Source organism: Mytilus trossulus, chromosome 4 (genome assembly GCF_036588685.1).
Source record: "Mytilus trossulus isolate FHL-02 chromosome 4, PNRI_Mtr1.1.1.hap1, whole genome shotgun sequence".
Taxonomy (NCBI): domain Eukaryota; kingdom Metazoa; phylum Mollusca; class Bivalvia; order Mytilida; family Mytilidae; genus Mytilus; species Mytilus trossulus.
This window is the reverse complement of record NC_086376.1, coordinates 6,704,792-6,726,591: the sequence shown is the minus strand read 5'-3', so window position 1 is coordinate 6,726,591 and position 21,800 is coordinate 6,704,792. Positions and strand designations below refer to the sequence as shown.

At 31.3% G+C, this 21,800-nt stretch overlaps 2 protein-coding genes across 3 annotated transcripts in view; one reads left to right on the top strand and one right to left on the bottom strand.

Annotated features, from left to right (window-relative positions):
* LOC134714572 (focadhesin-like) overlaps window positions 1-6,166 on the bottom strand; it is a 292,611-nt gene extending 286,445 nt beyond the window's left edge. For both annotated transcript variants that reach the window (XM_063575928.1, XM_063575927.1), the window contains exon 1: window positions 5,993-6,166. In XM_063575928.1, coding sequence (XP_063431998.1) covers window positions 5,993-6,046 — 54 coding nt within the window. In that variant the 5' untranslated portion in view covers window positions 6,047-6,166. The remainder of the gene's footprint in view (window positions 1-5,992) is intronic.
* A 6,454-nt stretch (window positions 6,167-12,620) lies between these two features.
* Window positions 12,621-20,475, top strand: LOC134714573 (G2/mitotic-specific cyclin-B-like). Its single transcript, XM_063575929.1, has 8 exons — window positions 12,621-12,846; window positions 14,280-14,555; window positions 14,957-15,184; window positions 15,714-15,872; window positions 17,318-17,554; window positions 17,923-18,063; window positions 18,575-18,679; window positions 19,373-20,475. Exons 1-8 carry the CDS (start codon window positions 12,820-12,822, stop codon window positions 19,487-19,489), a joined length of 1,290 nt encoding a protein of 429 aa, XP_063431999.1. The 5' UTR covers window positions 12,621-12,819; the 3' UTR covers window positions 19,490-20,475.
* Window positions 20,476-21,800: the final 1,325 nt, after the last annotated feature.

The following is a 21,800-nucleotide window of genomic DNA, read 5'->3' as shown; positions in this document are numbered from 1 at the left end:
ATTTTCATTTAAGATTAACAGGATTAAGGTGTTCCGATAATCTACGGTAGTAAACAATTATTATGGTACTTTTCATTGATCCTGAAATTCTCACACATAAAAGATTTCATAATTAAAGAACTTATGCTGATGGTAGAACTTTAGTGGTATCTGCTAAAATTCTCTTCTTTCATCTCATTCTGACTCTAAGCAATGCAGAGCTTAACATACGGTGTATGCCCTATCCTTTTCAGAAAAAAAGGTTGACCTATTAATGTCTTTTCTGTTTGGTTTTTTTCTGAACTTTTACAGATTGCAGTTTTACTGTCTTCATACATAAATATCCATAACAAATATGTTCAGATTCAAAACTGCTTTAAAGAGCATGGCAAACTTTACAACTTTAATTTTCTTAATATCAAACACTGACTTTCCAAAAAAATATAACAACAATTGAGGAACAATACTATTGTAATCTTGCCATGAGTTTTCTTTAGAATATGCACATTAACATACATCATTTATTCATTCATTTCAACATAATACACCTGACTTACAAAAACAAGAGTGCACACGCTGAAATTTCTCGCCTTGTATACTAATCATTGATATTATGTTGATAGTCCTAAATATAAAGCTTCATTACAACTGTCACATAAATCTAACATTAAATAAAGGCAACAGTAGTATACCGCTGTTCAAAACTCATAAATCCATGGACAAAAAACAAAATCAGGGTAACAAACCAAAACCGAGGGAAACGCATTAAATATAAGAGGAGAACAACGACACAACACCGAAACGCAACACAAACAGAAACAGACCAAGCATCACACAAAACACCACGAGAATAACAAATATAACATGAAAACCAAATACATGAATTTGGGATAGACAAGTACCGTGCCATGTCTTATCTCAATATCTCAAAAATAAGAGAAAACACAAACGACTCAACGTTAAAATGCAACACACACAGAAACGAACAATAATATAACAATGGCCATCTTCCTGACTTGGTACACCACATTTTTAAAGGGGAATAAAAGTGGTGGGTTCAACCGGGTTTTATGGCATACCAAACCTCGCACTTTAATGGCAAAGCTAAATATAACACCGAAATGATAATCAAGATACTATAACAAAGACCAATGAACCATGAAAATGAGGTCAGGTCAGATGGACCATGCCAGGCAGACATGTACAGCTAACAATGCTTCCATACAACAATTATAGTTGACCTATTGCTTATAGTTTAAGAAAAATAGACCAAAACACAAAAACTTAACACTGAGCAATGAACCGTGAAAATGAGGTCAAGGTTCAATAAAACCTGAGTGACTGACATAAAGATCATTAAATATTTCTATACACCAAATTTAGTTGACCTATGACATATAGTATTAGATAAAAAGACGAAAACTCAAAAACTAAACTTTGACCACTGAACCATGAAAATGAGGTCAAGGTCACATGATATCTGCCCACTTGACATGTACCCCTTACAATCTTTCCATAAAACAAATATAGTAGACCTGTTGCATTTAGTATGAGAAAAACACACCAAAACACAAAAACTTAACTATAACCACTGAACCATGAAAATGAGGTCAAGGTCAGATGACACCTGCCAGTTGGACATGTACACCTTACAGTCCTTCCATACACCGAATATACTAACCCTATTGCTTATGGTATCTGAGATATGGACTTGACCACCAAAACTTAACCTTGTTCACTGATCCATGAAATGAGGTCCAGGTCAAGTGAAAACTGTCTGACAGACATATGAGGACCTTGCAAGGTACGCACATATCAAATATAGTTATCCTATTACTTATAATAAGAGAGAATTCAACATTACACAAAATCTGAACTTTTTTTTCAAGTGGTCACCGTAGCCGCCGCCGCCGCCAGATCACTATCCCTATGACAAGCTTTCTGCAACAAAAAGTGCAGGCTTGACAAAAACTTATCTATAACCACTGAACCATGAAAATGAGGTCAAGATCAGCTGACACCTGCCAGTTGGACATGTACACCTTACAGTCCTTCGATACACTGAGAATACTAGACATATTGCTTATAGCATCTGAGATATGGACTTGACCACCAAAACTTAACCTTGTTCACTGATCAATGAAATGAGGTCGAGGTCATGTAAAAACTGTCTGATGGGCATGAGGACCTTGCAAGGGATGCACATACCAAATATAGTTATCCTATTACTTATAATTAGAGAGAATTTCACATTATAAAAAATCTGAACTTTTTTTTAAAGTGGTCACTGAACCATGAAAATGAGGTCAAGGACATTGGACATGTGACTGACGGAAACTTCGTAACATGAGGCATCTGTCTTTGACCTTCTAAAATATAAAGCTTTAAAGAAGTTAGCTAACGCCGCTGCCAGATCACTATCCCTATGTCGAGCTTTCTGCAACAAAATTTGCAGGCTCGACAAAAAAATTGCAATGTGTATTTATCATAGCTTAAACAAATAACATTTTTACTATGATGTCATTGTTAAGTGTATGCTGCTGTCTCATTGCCTTATACTCCAAAACTTCTTTTTGCATAAAATCATCTCCAACTTGCAAATTTTCTTTAAATGCAAGAATTCCCATTAGCAGATAATGAAAATGACATCTTGAATTTAGATCATCCTGATTATTTTAGTATTTTTCATTTTACCTGCAACAACATTCAATTCACATTAATGGAATAATCAAATTAATCAGATTAGGATTAAGCACGACTAATCTTGTAATAAGGATGTCTATATTTAGTTGAGGTGTTTTCCAATGTTAATCAGATTATTTTAATCTCATTTTTATACAATGGGTATGATTATCAAAACTTTGGCAGTAAAGTGTTATATCATAAAATATGTCCTTATAAGGAAAAAGGAAAGAAACATCAATGATACAGCAACTCAAAAAAACAAATATGGGTACTGTAAACCAACTTATTTTTGCAGATACTTTATTTCGCGTTTATCCCTAGCTAGTCCTATTTTCGGCGATTTAGTTTCGGGATTTTCTAATTTACTTGATGTTGTTTGATAAGGAAAGATCCAAGTTGTACATACCGGTATTTGCGATTTAATTTCGCGTTATTTTTCTACTTGTGAAAGTCTCAAAATATAAATCACTCGATAAATTAAGTCAGTTTACAGTAATCATCAACAACTTAGAATAACCCAAAAAGCCATACATCATGTCCATAGTTTTAAAAAAAAATCTATGTTATAGTTTATTTTTCTTGCTATTTCCTTAATTTTTTAACATGAATCATTTCCAATTGAAAATACACTGTTTCATTTAGGATTACTTTGATCGATATAGAAAATGTCTATATCATTCAAAGTTATCCTAAATTTTGAAACAGACACACAGCAGTTAGTCATACAGATACCATTAAAACAGAAATTAGAACTGCTGGCTTGTAAATTTGATGTAATGTCAACAAATAACCACACAATGACTAAATGTCTGCTGCTTCTGAAATCATTTGATTGCTTATTCTTCTCAAACTCCACTTTCAGTGTCAAGGCTATATAATGTTGGTAAGTGTTTAACTCACAACCTCAAGAGTTACTTTGACCTTTCAGCCAATAGCTAGTATTATCCATTAAATGCTTAAATATAAGAAAAAAAGATGTGGATATCTTCATCTAAAGGTATATATTATCTTAATGAAAGCAAGTTACATAATTTTAGATCTTGGATGTCAGGAAAAATTAAAAACAACATCTTTTTTCATATTTATTTCACAAACATAATCAGGTAATCAAACTTTATCAGCCTTAGCTATCATCTTCAGGTAAATAATCATAATTTCACACTAAATGTGTTGACACCTAATGTTAATCAACCTACTATAATCAATGAAAAACCCATGATGATAATATTAGACAGTGGGTTCATCAAATATTTTGATATTTTATTATTTTTCCATTTTCTTAAATTTTGCTTTGTCATTTTTGTGTGATAATTATAAATGTCAAGCTCCTAGACTGAGTGTGATTTTTCTCAGTTGAGATGAGTGAGAAAGAATATGATGACATCATAAGCTAACATCATCAATGTTCCTAAGGTACATAGCAATACCATCGCTGCAATACATAAATTATGTATGATCTTTGAAATCCAGGAAGTTTCTCTGCGACATCTCATCTCAGGGTTATCCCCCTTTGTTGAGATTGTAGATAGGAAACTCCTTCTTGTATCAAATCAATAGATATTAATGTAGAAATATCTGCATTTTTTTTGCACTTTGAAATAATCTTTTAAAACAAACTTATATTAGAACAAGAATTTGTTCCTAGTACTTGGATGCCCCATCTGCATTTATATCATTTTCTATGTTCAGTGAACCTTGAAAATGTGGTAAAAACTCTAAATAGGCATTAAAAGTTTCATATCATAAGGAACCTCTTCCAAAAACTTTTAACCTGAAGGGGAACAGATAAGCGAGGGAAAGAACAGAGTGAGACAAACTGACAAACAGACCAAAGGATGCATAGACGGAAAAACAAAACGCCCATAACTGGGGCATAAAAACTGTTAAAAACACAAAAACTTTAGGTTGACCAAGGTACCTTGAAATTGAGGTCAAGATAAAATGTAACCTATCAGACTGACATGTACAACTTTCAATCATTTCATACACCCAATATAGTTAATCTAATGCTTACAGTATCCGAGGTATCCATGTAAAGAGGTGGAGGTAAGGTGGATGGACCCTGTCTAATGAACATGTAGACCTTGCAAGGAACCAATATATCAAATATAGATATCCTTTTATTCATGATGGGAAATTCACAAAAAGTACAGAACTTTTTTAAAAGCAATCACAGAAGCATGAAAATGAGGTCAATGACAATTGACATACAACAGACATATAACTTCCTAAAATAAAGTATTAGTATACAAGGTACCATATGAAGCGTCCGTCCAGTCTTTGACCCCAATTATATCCAATGTTTTCCATTCTGTGACTTTCATCACAGGTGAGACTTAAAATAAGATACCTTTCTTGTTTTCTTGGTGTGCAAAAAAAGATTGACTTGCAGTAATAAACTCTTAATTATCTCCCCTGAATTGAAACACTACAATGCACACTGTCTAAATTGTCTCTGAGAACAATGAAATTATAAATATTTAATTGGTATTTTACAACAGCAAAATATTCTGCAGTGAACAACTACAAAATACAAAGATTGCAAGTCTTTCTAAAAATTTAAAAGCAAATTTAAAACACATGTAACACAAAAATAAAGAAAAAGCACACATTTCTAATTATTATTAGTGTAGTTATGATGAAATGGGAAACAAAAAATACAGCAGTAATGTTAGAGAAATTAGCAGAAACCCAATACGCCCATGATTGAGCAATTAAAATCACAGGGGTTCACCTAAGGACCTCTGGCACAGTTAGCACTACCAACTGGGCTAAAGGAGAAGGGCAGTTATATGTCTACTTGGTTAGGGAAGCCAGTGTCATTATCTAAGTTAGACTTTGCAGTACTGTGAGGATGATAAAACAGAATTCTATATCACTATCATTTAAACAAATGTGAATAATATTAGCAAAACATATAGTATTTGGATACAAAATATCAGATCAAGGGTATATTATAACGGTTTTAATTATTTCTTTACAATTATAGGTTTTTGTATTTACAAGTCGTACTATGTATCTGAGCAAAAACTAAAATATTTAGATGTGTACGCTATGTTTATAAAGGAGCTACGAGGGTTTATTAATGAGAACAAAACAGTATCTCAAAATGTATTTTTCATAAAGTTAAAAAGATTGATATAATTGATGGAGAAAAAAATAATGTTTATATTTAATATATTCTGTGTATTTTCCTGGATAGTCAGAAAAGTATTTCACAGGGATACTTTATTGACGCTTGGAGAATGAAGAAAAGTTGTAACAAGCAATTTGAAAAATAAAGAATATTTATTTGTTGTAAAAACAAAAAAAAATCTAATTATTCTACCTGAATCTGCACTGAAATGTTATTAAATTCCAATCTTCTCTTTAATTCTTCCATCTCCAGATATTTTCTGTATTCACCTCCAGTTAAATTTAGAAAGTAGAAGTTAAAAATAGATTATGAAAACACCTCACTGGATAGTTTCTTATGCTCTTCCCACTGAAATGAAAGTTGGTGTACATGAATTATATACATGAAGCATAACTAGATTTTGTCACATTGACATCTATAAAAACAATAATCCTTCAAAATCTTACACAAAGTAAGAAAAACTAGAGGCTCTAAAGAGCCTGTGTCGCTCACCTTTGTATATGTGAATATTAAACAAAGGAAGCAGATGAATTCATGACAAAATTGTGTTTTGTTGATGGTGATGTGTTTTTAAATCTTACTTTACTAAACAGTCTTGCTGCTTACAATTATCTCTATCTATAATGAACTTGGCCCAGCAGTATCAGTGGAAATGTTAATTAAAAATTGACTATAAAGGACAATAACTCTTTAGGGGGTCAATCGACCATTTCGGTCATGTTGACTTATTTATAGATCCTACTTTGCTGAACATTATTGCTGTTTACAGTTTATCTTTATCTATAATAATATTCAAGATAATAACCAAAAACAGCAAAATTTCCTTAAAATTTCCGATTCACGGGCAGCAATCCAACAACAGGTTGTCAGATTCATCTGACAATTACAGGGCAGATAGATATTGATCTGATAAGCAATTTCACCCCAAGTCAGATTGCTCTAAATGCTTTGGTTTTTGAGTTATAAGCCAAAAACTGCATTTTACCCCTATGTTCTATTTTTAGCCTTTGTGGCCATCTTGGTTGGTTGACCTGGTCACGCCACACATTTTTTAAACTAGATACCCCAAAGATGATTGTTGCCAAGTTTGGATTAATTTGGCCCAGTAGTTTCAGAGGAGAAGATTTTTGTAAAGATAACTAAGATTTACGAAAAAATGGTTAAAAATTGACTATAAAGGGCAATAACTCCTAAACGGGTCAACTGACCATTTCGGTCATGTTGACTTATTTGTAGATCTTACTTTGTTGAACATTATTGCTGTTTACAGTTTATCTCTATCTATAATAATATTCAAGATAAAAACCAAAAACAGCAAAATTTCCTTAAAATTACCAATTCAGGAGCAGCAACCCAACAACCGATTGACCGATTCATCTGAAAATTTTAGAGCAGATAGATCTTGACCTGATAAACATTTTTATCCCATGTCAGATTTCCTCAAAATGTTTTGGTTTTTGAGTTATAAGCCAAAAACTGCATTTTACCCCTATGTTCTATTTTTAGCCGTGACGGCCATCTTGGTTGGTTGACCAGGTCACGCCACACATTTTTTAAACTAGATACCCCAAAGATGATTGTGGCCAAGTTTGGATTAATTTGGCTCAGTAGTTTCAGAGGAGAAGATTTTTGTAAAAGATTACTTTAATTTACGAAAAATGGTTAAAAATTTACTATAAAGGGCAATAACTCCTAAACGGGTCAACTGACCATTTTGGTCATGTTGACTTATTTGTAGATCTTACTTTGCTGAACATTATTGCTGTTTACAGTTTATCTTTATCTATAATACTATTCAAGATAATAACCAAAAACAGCAAAATTTCATCAAAATTACCAATTCAGGGGCAGCAACCCAACAACCTATTGACTGATTCATCTGAAAATTTCAGGGCAGATAGATCTTGACCTGATAAACATATTTACCCAATGTCAGATTTGCTCTAAATGCTTTGGTTTTTGAGTTATAAGCCAAAAACTGCATTTTACCCCTATGTTCTATTTTTAGCTGTGGCGGCCATCTTGGTTGGTTGACCGGGTCATGCCTCACATTTTTTAAACTAGATACCCCAATGATGAGTGTGGCCAAGTTTGGTTTGATTTGGCCCAGTAGTTTCAGAGGAGAAGATTTTTGTAAAAGTTAACAACGACGACGGACGACGGACGCCGACGGACGCCGGACGCAAAGTGATGGGAAAAGCTCACTTGGCCCTTCGGGCCAGGTGAGCTAAAAATTAAATGACTTTAACATGTATTTAATATAAGTATAATGATGAAAATTGCCAAAAAAATTACCATAAAAATAAACAACTTTGTTTAAGAATTCATCAATATATATAGTTGTAGAGTGAGTCTATGAAAATTATTTAGCCCAGTTTTAACTAGGATACAAATTGAATTGAAAACTAAATCTTATATACTGATGTTCCTATAAAACAGTAGAAGTGACTCCATCAAAAATTGAAACTTGATCTGTGTTTTGTGGTAATAAGCTTCATAACATTCATGACATTTGGTTGAGGCAATCTAAAATTAGAGAATGGAAACCAATTTTGGGGATGTAAGGACATAGAGGCAGGCATGAGTGAACTTAATGTCCCCTTCACTATGGCAGGACATTAAAAGTGAAAAAAACAACTAAAATATGATGTTAACGTGAAAAGCAGAAGTATCACTGATTTTTTAAATGTTTATGATTCTGAGAAATTAATCTGATTAATAAAATTTGTAAGGGTTCCGCAGAAACCCAGTGTCTCGCCTGCTTTTGCTATTAATCGCAGCCCCAACAAAAATGAGAAAAAAAATCAATAAAATATTCCTCTTGATACTATCTTTTGATTGTAAGTAGCTTCTGTCCAAGTTTGGTAAAAATCCATTATTATCCAGGAAATTTTATGAATCTAATAAATGTTTTAAAAACTTGAACTGCAAACTGTATGTAATTGTTAACTGGAAGAAAAACTAAGTCCATTTATAAATAAAATACAAATAAACAGGTACAAATTTTTTTTTTAAATCCTTCTAAATACTTGCTTTTGATCATAAACAAGCTTCTGTCAAAGTTAAGTACAAATCTGGTATAGTATAAGAAAGTCATTAACAATTTAAAAACTTTAACCTCAGAGTGAATGGATTGTTTCCCAGCAGAAAAACTAAGTCTGTTTATGAGTAAAAAATTTGTAAGGGTTCCGCGGAACCCAGTGTCTCGCCTATTTTTGTTGTAAATCGCGGGCTCAACAACAATGAGGAATAAAATCAATAAAAATAATCCTCGTTACTATTTTATGATTGTAAGAAAATCTAAGTCCATTTAAAAGTAAATTACAGAAAAAACAGAGTAATCTATTCTTTTTACAAACTTTACTTCTGGATACAATCTTATGATCATAAATAAGCTTCTGTCCAAGTTTGGTACAAACCCAGGATAGTTTAAGAAAGTTATTAAAATTCTAAAAACTTTAACCACAGAGTGACTGTAATGGTTCCCCGCAGAAAAACTAAGTCCATTTAAAAGTAAAATATGGAAAAAATGGATTTATTTATTTACAAAATTTACTTCTGGATACTATCTTATGATCATAAACAAGCTTCTGTCCAAGTTTGGTACAAACCCAGGATAGTTGGAAAAAGTTATTAAAATTCTAAAAACTTTAACCACAGAGTGAATATTTTGTTTCCCTCCAGAAAAAAACTAAGTCCATTTATAGTAAAATACGGAAAAAATGGAATTTTATTTTTACAAAATTTACTTCTGGATACTATCTTATGATCATAAACAAGCTTCTGTCAAAGTTTGGTAGAAATCCAGTAATTTCAAAAACTTTAACCACATAGTGAATATTTGTTGACGCTGACGACGACACCAACGCCAACGGAATGTAGGATCGCTTAGTCTCGCTTTTTCGACTAAAGTCAAAGGCTCGACACACACGGAAAAAAATGGAATTTTTTTTTACAATATTTACTTCTGGATACTATCTTATGATCATAAACAAGCTTCTGTCCAAGTTTAGTACAAATCCAGGATAGTTTAGAAAGTTCTTAAAATTTTAAAAACTTTAACCACAGTGAATATTTGTGGGCGCTGCCGCCAACGATGACAACAAGCCAATGGAGTGTAGGATCACTATGTCTTGCTTTTTCAACGTCGAAGGCTCAACAAAAATGTTTTCAAATTGAGACTTGATGAAATTACAGATAGATGAACAAAATAACCAAAAGCAGATGAATGGCAGCTCAGATTCAAAGACAAAACATATAGCATTCATCCTTAACTTTGTTGAAATAACTTAAGCCTACAATGAAATACTAGATTCCAGTTGTAAACTCAATTAAAAATATGTCCAACAAATCTACAGAGGTATAGAATGAATGTTAAATATAAAATAATATCAAAAAATGGAAATGACATAAAATTTTCAAACAAAAAAATGTGTGGACTACATATCTAGAAATGGCAACTAAGTGAGAAAAATGAATTGTTTCCCACTTTTTACCTTGACTGTGTTGACAATTCCTTATTATTGGATTTCTATTCAGTAACCTGAGATGACCTTACTAAATCACAGTAATTGAAATTATGAATCTTTTTTGTAAATGAAGAAATATCATTACAAGTACCTGATATATTGGTTTACATAAGAGACATTCTTCGTAAATCTTGAATTTAAACTTTTGCAGGTGGGAGTAAGTAGGGGGTGTTAAAGCTTTTAAAATCACATGCTTTCTAAAAAAACTATTTACAAATAATCAATATTTTGTTTCTTCCAGATGATCCCAAAAATGTGTAAAAAACATATTTTGCAGTTTTTACATGCGTCCTACAATAACTTTGGATTGACCTTTTGTGTTTCATGTTCACTGTATGTTGCTTGACTGTACACAGGATTCTGACATTTTAATGAAAATAATTTAGTTATTTTTTTATAGTAACTCTTCAAGCCTAGCCCTAATGCACCTTTTATTCATTTTAATAATATAAGATATGAAAATGCCCTAAGGAAAGTTAATTACAGAAATATGTGCTTCGTTAATCAAAAGTATTTTTAAAGCAAATTATAACAACTACAAAATTCTTCTAGTTGAGAATAAAAGCAAAAATATTTTAAAATTATATCAATTCTTTAATAATTGTCCTCCTACAGACATGACTGACTTAGAAGTTAAAATCAGAATATGTCATGGTGCAGCTTGCCAATATATAAATTGTATTGTTGTGGTAAAATAGTTTAAAATACTAATCTGTTACATATATTTATAATGCAAAGTTAATCCTTTTATTTTTGCATATGTAAGCATTATATCAAAGATTCTGCAGACATGCACTAATGACATAAACATATATGTTTAGGGAGCTATATTACTACATTTATTTATTTATTACATGTCTAGATGTTAGACAAAATTTTAATTATTGTATGTAATAACAATGATAATTGTAATGATTTTATGGTTCTGATCCTGCCTGGAATTAAATGTATATGGTTTTTATAGAATGAAGATAATAACATCTGTCTGAACTTTTTTTTTTAATGTATCATTTTAGTATTTGAAAATGTTTTTCTGTTACAAATCATGATGCATTCTTTATGTGTACATGTTATGCTGCCCATGAAGGGCCCTTGATTGGAATGGTACCATTGGAATAATAAATATTCTTATTCTTATTCTGTACATGTATGAGGGGTGGCTTTTAAAATTTGCAAAGCAAGGGTTGTCCTCAGCTTGATAAAGAATATTTTGATACTTTTGCCTCTAAAAAATATTGAAGTTTGAATTTGTTCATACTTTGCCAAAAAGAAGTATATATTGTGATATGTAGGACTATAGTACTGAAAGAACCCTTTATGCCTAAAAACAGTGTTTGCAAAAGAAATTTATTTCTAGAATATTTAAGAAATAATGTGAAAATTGTTACCTATAGTTATTGGTACTAACAGAAAAGTTGAGAGTTTAAACAACTTTTAAGCAACATATAATTTTATTAAAATAAATTCAAAATATTATAAAAATATATAATTTATTGATAGTTTTAATGAGCTTTCGTCAATTCATCATTCAAAGCTTCAGCCAAAAAATCTGACTTTTATCAATTATGGCCAATACTCATTGTTTTACCCTTCTTTCATGCATCATTATTAATTTGTATATTGTAGTAGAGACATATAATACAATGTATAATACAATGTTTTATATGTCTCTGATTATTGTGTACATGCAAATGCAAGTATGTTCATATACCCAAAACAATATTTTAAACATGTCATTAATTCCTTTATTTTATTGCTTTTTAAAGTACATTTTGTTGTTTAAATTTTTGTTATCTTATTTGACAATATCCAATTTACATGTACAAACAAATCAAAAACAATTTAAGGAATGTAACACTTTTTGATTATATTTTCACATGTGTTTTCATGCCTGATATAAATAATTTTATATTGAATTCATATTCCTCGGATATATATGCGATTTCTATCTATTAATAGAAGACGCGTTAATGGAATTATGTACAGACTTGCAGATCTGTTCATTCATGACCATTTAACTACATTTAGCACCTTGTAAATAAACGTGTAAAGTCTTGTTTCATTTTCTCCCACGAAATTTATTCGGAAGTAATTTTACATTCATTTGATAGAAAAAATCAAAAACTATCCGAAAGATAACGTTCAAAGTGAAACCAATTTTAAAACCTATGTTTAACACAATCAAAATATTTTTAAAAATCCTAAAAGTAAAAAAACGTCTGTCTTTGAAAATTTAAACATTTTCGGACATCATAATTCATTTTTTAACGAAAAAAATTATCCGATAATAGTATTAATCTATCGACCAATCAGAAAGATGTTGTGTAGAAATTGAACCAATCAAACCACAGCGGTTCATTTGAATTGGCCCGCAGAGAATTTCAATGGTAAACATCAGTATGCTATGAAAATAGGCAAGGAGTAACACTGATCAAAGTTGCAGTTTTTTCATAGCTAGTGCACAAAATAATATACGCTTAACAAGATAAAATGGCTTTGACTACAAGAGCACAATCGGTAAGTTTAAATTGGTCTTATTTATGCATTTTCGCGTTTAAAATGTATCGTTCAAATGCTGCCAAACGAACTCGGACATGTTTTGACGACCCAAGTAAAGGTATATTTATTTTATGAAAACGATATTATTTCAAGTGAATTATAGAAAAGCATTTGTAAGAACATCATTGTGCGTATATTCAAATGATTTTCGAGCTCAGGTACGATGAAATGTGTCTAAAATTTACAAATTAGACTCTTCGTGTCCGTCACGGTTGGCAGGAATAAACTTGTCCATGACATAATTTTTGTCTTCTATATATATATATATATATAATGAACCAGTCGAGACCATTGTGATTTATTTATCTTTTTTATTTTCTGTTCAACATGTGATTATAAATTGCCGGTTTTCATGCACCACGTGCATGTTCAAAAGTTATTCTTTCATAAAAAGGAGTTCAGGTTGACCCTCCCCCTTTTTTATACAAAAAAATGTTTGCAACTTCATTGTTTGACCTTAACTTTAATTTGACTGATCAAACCATGACCAGCTCATCCAGATTGATTCGACTCAGTAAAATCCTTTATAGATATAAACCTTTATAACTTTATTATGGCCTTGAAGATAATTTTCTGCTACATGTTCATGTTGTGTACATATGCACTTGATTAAACCAAATTTAATTTGACTTTCATTGTTTTAAGACGTAGCTGGCAAACAGAAAGTTATCAATTTGCTGTATTATAGGAAGGTGTGATATCTCCATTGTACATGTACCGTTTAAAAATAAAAATGAATTAACCTTTGATAAATTTTAGAATTTTTACCTGGAGTCGATTTCACAAAAAAACTTATGACTAAGATTGGTCTTATAAAGGATACTGAATTGTTCATGACTTACGATCAATCTTTGTTGTAAGTTTTTTTGTGAAATCGACTCCAGGTACTTAGTCCAATTAATTGTGATGTCTTGGAAGGCTATTTAAAATTTTTGCTTTGACGCCTTTCTGTTGACAAAGGAAAAAAATAGCCTTTTAAGACTTCATAATTATTTGGACTCCCAGGTACTCTAAACGCTAACAAAGACTGAACTATTTAGTTCTATAGATAGAGCTAAATGTTCATGACAAAGGGACGTATATAGTGATCACTGTTGCCTGAGGTAGTTCAACTCCAGTGACAGATTTATAGTAATAGCAGCATATAGCCTAAGAAAAATCTGAAAACAATCTGGATTTATATTGCCCAAAGGTCATGAACTATGACTTGTTATATTCATGATTTACGTTCTTTTGTCTAAGTGGATTTGTTATTGCTTGTTAAACAGTATAATTAAATTTTGCGTTTCAACTTGCATTATATATACATGTATGTAATGGTAGCAATAATTATTAAGTAACAATTGAATTTAGTTATCTTTGAAGTTTCATGTATGTCATTATCATTCCAGGCAAACATCATGAGTCAAACTTACAAGATGCCACTTAACAGGGAGAATCCAGATACTGCATTATTAGCCAAAACAATGGCAGGTAGACCTACCTCACAGACGGGCCAAAGATCAGCTCTTGGCGACATTGGAAACAAGGTCAAAGCAATATCAATTGACCCTAACAGAAAACCTGCCGCAATTAAAAAAGAAATAATCCAGCCTGCTGACAAGTTAAAGGTGCTAAACAAAAACAAAGGAACTACGTCACTCAAATCTCTAGTCGAAACAGTTTCTGTAAGTTTTATCTGGGTACTTTATGTGCATGCAGCTATATGTAAAAATACAAATGGACAAAAAAGATGACCATATGTATAGCTGCAATTGTAAATGCAGAATATTAGTCTTATTGTATATATCAGTTTAGGCAATACTGTACATATAAAAAAAATCCGAATGGAGGAAAGAACTTGGAAGAAAATAGCAACATTTATACAAAAAACAGGATGTGGGGTATCCATCCATGACAATACATCAGAACATTCACAGCAAAAAAAAAACACTAAAAGGAAAGCAGCAGTGCTAGTGCTATTTATAACTGTTCTCAACTCAGTTTTCATATTTGCCTGTAATATGTACTACAGTTTCAATAATTCCAATTTTAAAAAAGATTTTACATTTTCATGTTTATTTTACAGAACAATGATATACAGTTAGAACAGATCAGTCAATTTTCGAAACCAGTCTCCAGTGCCAGACCTCCTTCTATATCTGTCCCAGAATGTATGGACATCAGTGCCAATAAAGAAGAGGCTTTCTCTAAAGCTCTCTCCAGAGTGGAAGACATTGATGTCAATGACAAAGACAACCCACAACTTGTCAGTGAATATGTCAATGAGATCTATGACTATATGAGAGAATTGGAGGTACAGTAATGCAAACCGTTATGATGTGATGGAAATATATGCAGCATGTTTGACATGTTAAAAATTAAAACCAGAAAAAAGATGAGAAATTCCTATAGCTTGTAATAATTTAGCAATTTAATGTTCCACTGTATTGCCTGTCTTGTCTCAAAATAAAATTGGTTTAACCTGTTAAATGTCCCATGTAATGATGTTTCAGTAATAAATTTATATAATCGCCCCTGTTCAAGGCAGATACATGAATAACTTTAATAATCTTTTTTTCTTTACTAAATAATTGTGAGAAAAATGGTTTTTTTATATTTTATACATGGACATCGTCACAAATGATGACTTGAGCATGGATGTAAATTAACACAAAGCTGATTGATCTGTTGGGTTTTTTTTGGTCAGAATAGTATATTTTCAAATCGAGTTATGTTGCACTAATTTGTAGATTGTATCCTATAGAATGGTGGAAAAACAATTGACTGAACATTTTGATGGTCATAAAATTGTAGTAGAATGTATTTTCTTTTTGCAATTTAAGGACAAATATCCAGTGAGAACTGGGTTTTTAGAAGGACAAGAAATTACTGGCAAAATGAGATCCATATTAATAGACTGGTTATGTCAAGTACACCACAGATTTCACTTACTGCAGGAAACACTCTACCTTACAGTAGCCATTATAGACAGATTTTTACAGGTAATTATTATATTGAAACTTACAAGGGTTTCATTTATTTATGCTTTACAGTTACAAAGTTTCATATAAACTTCCATTGAAATAGAAATACAAAGCAAAAAACAAAATTTTACAAAAAAAAATCTTAAATTTTAAAGTGAAAGCAGTAAACAAATGATTTTATTACATATTGTGACTTCTCAAAATTAAAGTATTTCAATCAATGTATAGTATACTATATATACATTGTAGATGAGAGATTTCAGTGATCTGGAAGGTTTTTTTCAATATGGGCCCAGGGCCCCTCAAAAATAAATTCAATGGGCCATTTTAAAAAATAATGGGCCATGTTGTCAAATGAGTTGGCCATTTGAATTGACTTCTGTAAAAAAATTAAAAAAAATATTATTTTTTCATGTTTTGGAAAAGAGGTGTTGATACTTACCTTTATGATTTTAACTAATATCATGGATATCAGTTCCAGTGATTCTGTAATTTCAATGAATATACAATAACTTCTTCCAAAACGGACGATATTAAAGATAACCTTTATTTACAATGTTAAACTGTTACTGTTGCTTTGGCTTGTTCATGGTTTTTTTTTTACATTAAGTTTGGGTCTTCGTCGATACCATACTCATTTCAGACATTCCGTATTAGAGGACATTTCAGGAACGTCCTCTGCACTTCTTGTATTATTATTATTACTTCATCATGATGACAAGAATAACAGTAGAGAGTACCATTAATTGATAGAACAAAACAATAATACGCTGAAGTCATGTTTACAAAATGTCAAAACGAGCCAAAGACCAAAAAATGACAAGGACAGTTAAGCGCCTTTTATGGAGACAAAAACTATATTCATAAAAAGGCTTCAGGGGTTTTCAATCGAAATAATAGAAGGCTAAACTAAATTAAAAAAATATTATTAGAGTTAAATCTCGTCTGTAATAGCCAAATTTCACAAATGTAAAGTTGTTTATAAAAAATTATATCATGAATGATGGTTAATTACGTTTTTTGAGTTATCAGTTAAACCGCATGGTTCTATTACAATAGGGAAACACCGAGACGTTAAACCGCATGGTTCTATTACCATAGGAAAACACCCGAGACGTCCTAAAAATATATATAGGTGCTCCTATGATTGGAGGAACATTATGCAGTTGTGTACACACACATGGCGGCACGGAACACGATGACGATATCTAAACGTTTCAAAACAATGTGAAAAATATCGTGCGCCACATAGGCGCTTACATTTGTCACTCTATGCGCCATTTCTGGTGAATTTGCGCTGTAGGCGCAGGGCGCACGTCCTTCCCGATCACTGGATTTTAATATTGATCATAATGTGTTGTAAAGTTTCAGGGAGACCATGAATTATTATCAGATGATTTAATACTAGAATAAATTGTAAATTTGCAATGCAAGAAATTAATAAAACTTCGTTTTTATTTCAGGAACATCCGGTATCTAGAAATAAATTACAATTAGTTGGTGTAACATCAATGTTAATAGCATCCAAGTATGAAGAAATGTATGCACCTGAAGTTGCTGACTTTGTATATATAACAGACAATGCTTATACTAAGAAAGAGATTCGTGACATGGAAGCAATTATATTACGTGCTTTAGACTTTAGTGTTGGAAAACCTCTTTGTTTACATTTCTTGAGGAGGAATTCTAAAGCTGGCCAGGTAAACACAATATTTTGTCAGAAGTCAAATATTATTTTGTATAGTTTGCTTCTATTTGTCAACCATTTCCTTCTAGCAAAGAGCATTTTTGTGTGAACTACAATGAAATTTGAAATACTAAGCGTCAGGTGTAAAACCTATTTTCATATCAATGTTTCATTCACCAAAAGTATTCTACAGGCTGAAGATATATTGATTTTGTCCAGCTGTACACAAACTACGGATTCACACAACATTGCAACAATATATTCTAAAAACTTTTGACAATTAGGTCGACATTGAACATGAACTTTTAGGTCGCAACATATTAAAAGTAAACGATTATTTCAGTTATAACAAGTGTAACAACATTTTGATATTATTTACAGGTTGATGCAAACAAACATACCCTTGCCAAATATCTAATGGAGTTGACCATTATTGAGTATGACATGGTTCAGGTGTATCCATCCGAAATAGCATCATCAGCATTGTGTTTAGCTAACAGATTACTTGATGGCAGTAAATGGGTAAGTTTGGTGAATTAAATCCACTACTAACAAAATAGCTGCAGAATATACTGTTTAAATTGTCAATTTGATTTTAAAAAATAGTATAAACATATAGAAAAGAAAGGATATGGCATATCTATGCACAACACAAAATGATGACATGCAAACCTAAGGAACTGATTTTATTGATTTTCTTCATCTCAAATTTGTGAAGCTCTTGCTTGATTTCCAAGTTGGCAGAATTTTAATTGGAATTCCTCCCAAACTGATGATTGTGTCACAACTGTTAATGCTATTTTGGTGCTTTGCTACTTTAAAATTTGATTTACCAGATGAAAAGAATAATTTATGGCCTCAGAAATCAGATATTCAGAAAATTTAATCATTCTTGGACAACATAAATGCTTGCCAAAATAACCTTTCCTAGAAGATCGTTGTTTAACATTAACCATGTTGACTAATGCATTCAAAAATAATTCAAACTTGTTATGACCAGGGCACAAATATTTACATATTTTTTTAATTTCAGAATGACACATTAGCTCATTATAGTAGTTATGAAGAAACTGAATTAGTCCACACAATGCAAAAATTAGCCAGTCTAGTCGTAAAAGCAGAAAACAGTAAACTCACAGTAAGTTTTTTTAAGCAATTGCTAAAACCATTGAAATAAAGTGTTGTGCAAAATGTAAGGATTTAGGTTGCATTTTTTTTTTTAAAAGATGAGACATTTATTAAAGCTCCATAATTATGTTGCCTTGTAAAGTTATGGTAATCAGACTGGTCTTTCAAACTTGAGTCATCAATCTTCAATAAAGTTGTAGCTGCCAATACTGTTACTCTCAGAACCTTAGATAATCTTTTTTATGTCTTTTTGTGAAGTTGAATAATTGTACATCAGTGAAAGATATTATTTTATTGTTTGCAATAAATTACATTGTTTTCCAAGATAAATGAAAACCGATAATTTCACATGTTAAATAAGCTTGGTTATTAAACTGATAATTAACTCATGTGCTACACGTATTCCTGAATTTATGTGTTGTTCGGTCACTAGTTGAATATTTTTCTCTATTTGAATTTTTCCATTAGTTATACTATAATTATTCAAACGAAATAAACATGTATGCTAAGATAATTTAATAAACACTAGAAAGAATTTAGCATGTGTATATATTCATGACATCTTTAAAAAGGTTAACTTTTTCCATGCCATGTAAATGTTGGCCAATGAAAATTTAATAACAGATTGCTTATTGACAAGTATAAGATATTTATTGCATTGACTCCTTCCACTATATACTAATAAATCTGTTTTCTATTACAGGCTGTAAAAACAAAATATTCCAGTTCCAAATTCATGAAAATTAGCACCATTCCAGAATTAAAATCTCAACAGATCAAAGATCTTGCAGCAGCAGCAGCATTACAGAATGTCTCATGATCAAAATGAACAATTGTTTTTAAATGGTGGCACTGTGTGTGAATGAGAGCATGAGTGAATGCACGTCCTAACTTATTGCCTTCAAAAAGGAATGTGGTGTTTGGTTGTGGTAATGAATGTGAGCGAGAGACTACAAGATGTGTCGATCGGTGATCTTAATCATGCTCCTGTGATTTTTAAAATATAGCAATTCTAAAACTATCTCGATTTTAAATAGAAGCCCAATTGTATGTTATGTCAAAAATGGATCATGAAGTTTAAGGTTTAATTTTTATCTTTTTTATTTTTTTATTATTATACATACTATAGTAATTTATAGACTTTGTACATGGGGTTTATTATTGGAAAGGAACTCATTATCATAAAATGAAGAATTTTTTGAAAGTGTTTTTGAGTTTGAACTAACCTACCATGACATATTTTTTATCATTCATCAAAGGTAATAGAACTCTTGGTTGTTTCGTTGACATTACCAGAATTTTATCTTTTAAAGTTTTTAATTTTTTGAGGTTAGAATTTATTATAGTGTAGTTGAGGGTAATTTTATATAAGTCACCATACATTAATCCATGGGGGTCATAAACAATATCGGGTAATCGTTTCAATATAAATATAAAATAAATTCACATAACAGGATTTAAAATGTTTTCATTATAAATATAAGGGTTTAATTATTTATCAAAAAAATTTAGAAGGCAAATATTTATTCTATCATTGAACAAAAAAAAGATATTATTTTGGAATAAACAAATTGCTTAAAATTAATTTTAGGGGAGGTTGGTTCTTTATTTTACCGTAGTTCCAAAGAATTTGCTAGACAACGTGATATTTAGGTTTAAATATAAATTGATATTAGGGAATTGCTTTAAAGAGAAGTCTTTCATATTCTTGTCGTCATCTGGTGTTGCATTTATTACATGTGTAGTTATGTTTTTATTTATGTATTTGTCTCATGTATTTATGTATATAAAATATTTTGTAATAAATCGTCTTACGTTTTTTGGTCATCAAAAAGTTGAGATACAAAGAAATGTTCAATATATACATAGATATAAGAAAATGTGGTATGAGTTCCAATGAGACAACTCTCCATCTAAGTCACAATCTGTATAGGTAAACCATTATAGGTCAAAGTACAGTTTTCACAACACCTTGGCTCACTGACAGCAAGCTTTTTTAAGGGCCCAAAAAGTCCAGTGTAAAACTATTCAAACATGCATGTAATCCAGTGAAGACAACTTACAATAGGTGTCATTAATTATGTTGAATGCTGTGAAGAATATAAAGCTAAATAGAGAAAATGGTTTGCTTTTTCAGTGCCTGCTCTGGGGACAATGTACTTTTTAGTTGAAACCCCCACAATAGGTGCACAGTGAGTTTTTAAGTGTCGCCTCATTCTTTTCTAAGGTTTTGAGATTTATATTAATGCCTCTTTGAAGATTGTTGTATTGATGATTGTATCAGAAAACTAGTCTGTTTTAAGGCTGTGACTTTGATACATTGGTTTATGCTTGGTGCGAATCTTTAATACACTGGTATATTCAATTGAAATGGTACAAAAGTTCTTGTTTGATTTAAATCAGTTTTGTTGGCAAAATACACAGCTGAAAGTTCCTCTTCCAACTGTTATGAGATTCATGACCCATCAGTTGGTTGGCTACTCTATATTTCAAAAGTTGTGAATGGTGGAAGTTTATCCTGTTATAATTCTGCAAGTCTAACTAAAAATTGATTGTCTTTTTCAAACTTTAACTGTTTTTCAGGAGGTCAAATCAGGTTTAATAATGAATTTGTGAATGCAGAATGCCATATAATTAAGTTCAACATTGTTGAAATTTGTTTTGTTTGTGACATGGGTCTCAGAATGAAATACTAGTACAATCTGGCAACGGCTGAAACTGTATAGAAGACTAAATACCTGGTTGTTTAAACCTTGTTACAGCATGCAGATCCCTTATGTTGTGTCATATTGTCAATATCCCTAATACACCTCAACTTGAACACAAAAGTTTGGCACTTTTGAAAAATCTCTATTGATGTACATGCTACTATTTGTAAAAAGTTACTCTGCTTCCCATTTATGTTCGACTTCAAAAGGACCATGGAATAATAAAGGTGTAAAAACTATGTGAGTTATTTTAAAATGTATGCAAAGAATTAAATTTTCAAAGAGGGATTTTTTTTTACAACTGGGAGCTGCGTCACAAATGAATTTTCAGGTGTTGGTGGGGATTAATTTACATGAAAATGAATCGCACTCTTACCCAAAGATTTTAACCACACATATGCTTTTAGAATCCAACTATCATGC

Coding starts and splice junctions, on each gene's coding strand:
- LOC134714573 (XM_063575929.1), top strand. CDS start 12,820: ATGGCTTTGACTACAAGAGCACAATCG. Junction 15,185..15,713: donor ACTATATGAGAGAATTGGAG/GTACAGTAATGC, acceptor TTGCAATTTAAG/GACAAATATCCAGTGAGAAC. Junction 18,064..18,574: donor TACTTGATGGCAGTAAATGG/GTAAGTTTGGTG, acceptor TTTTAATTTCAG/AATGACACATTAGCTCATTA.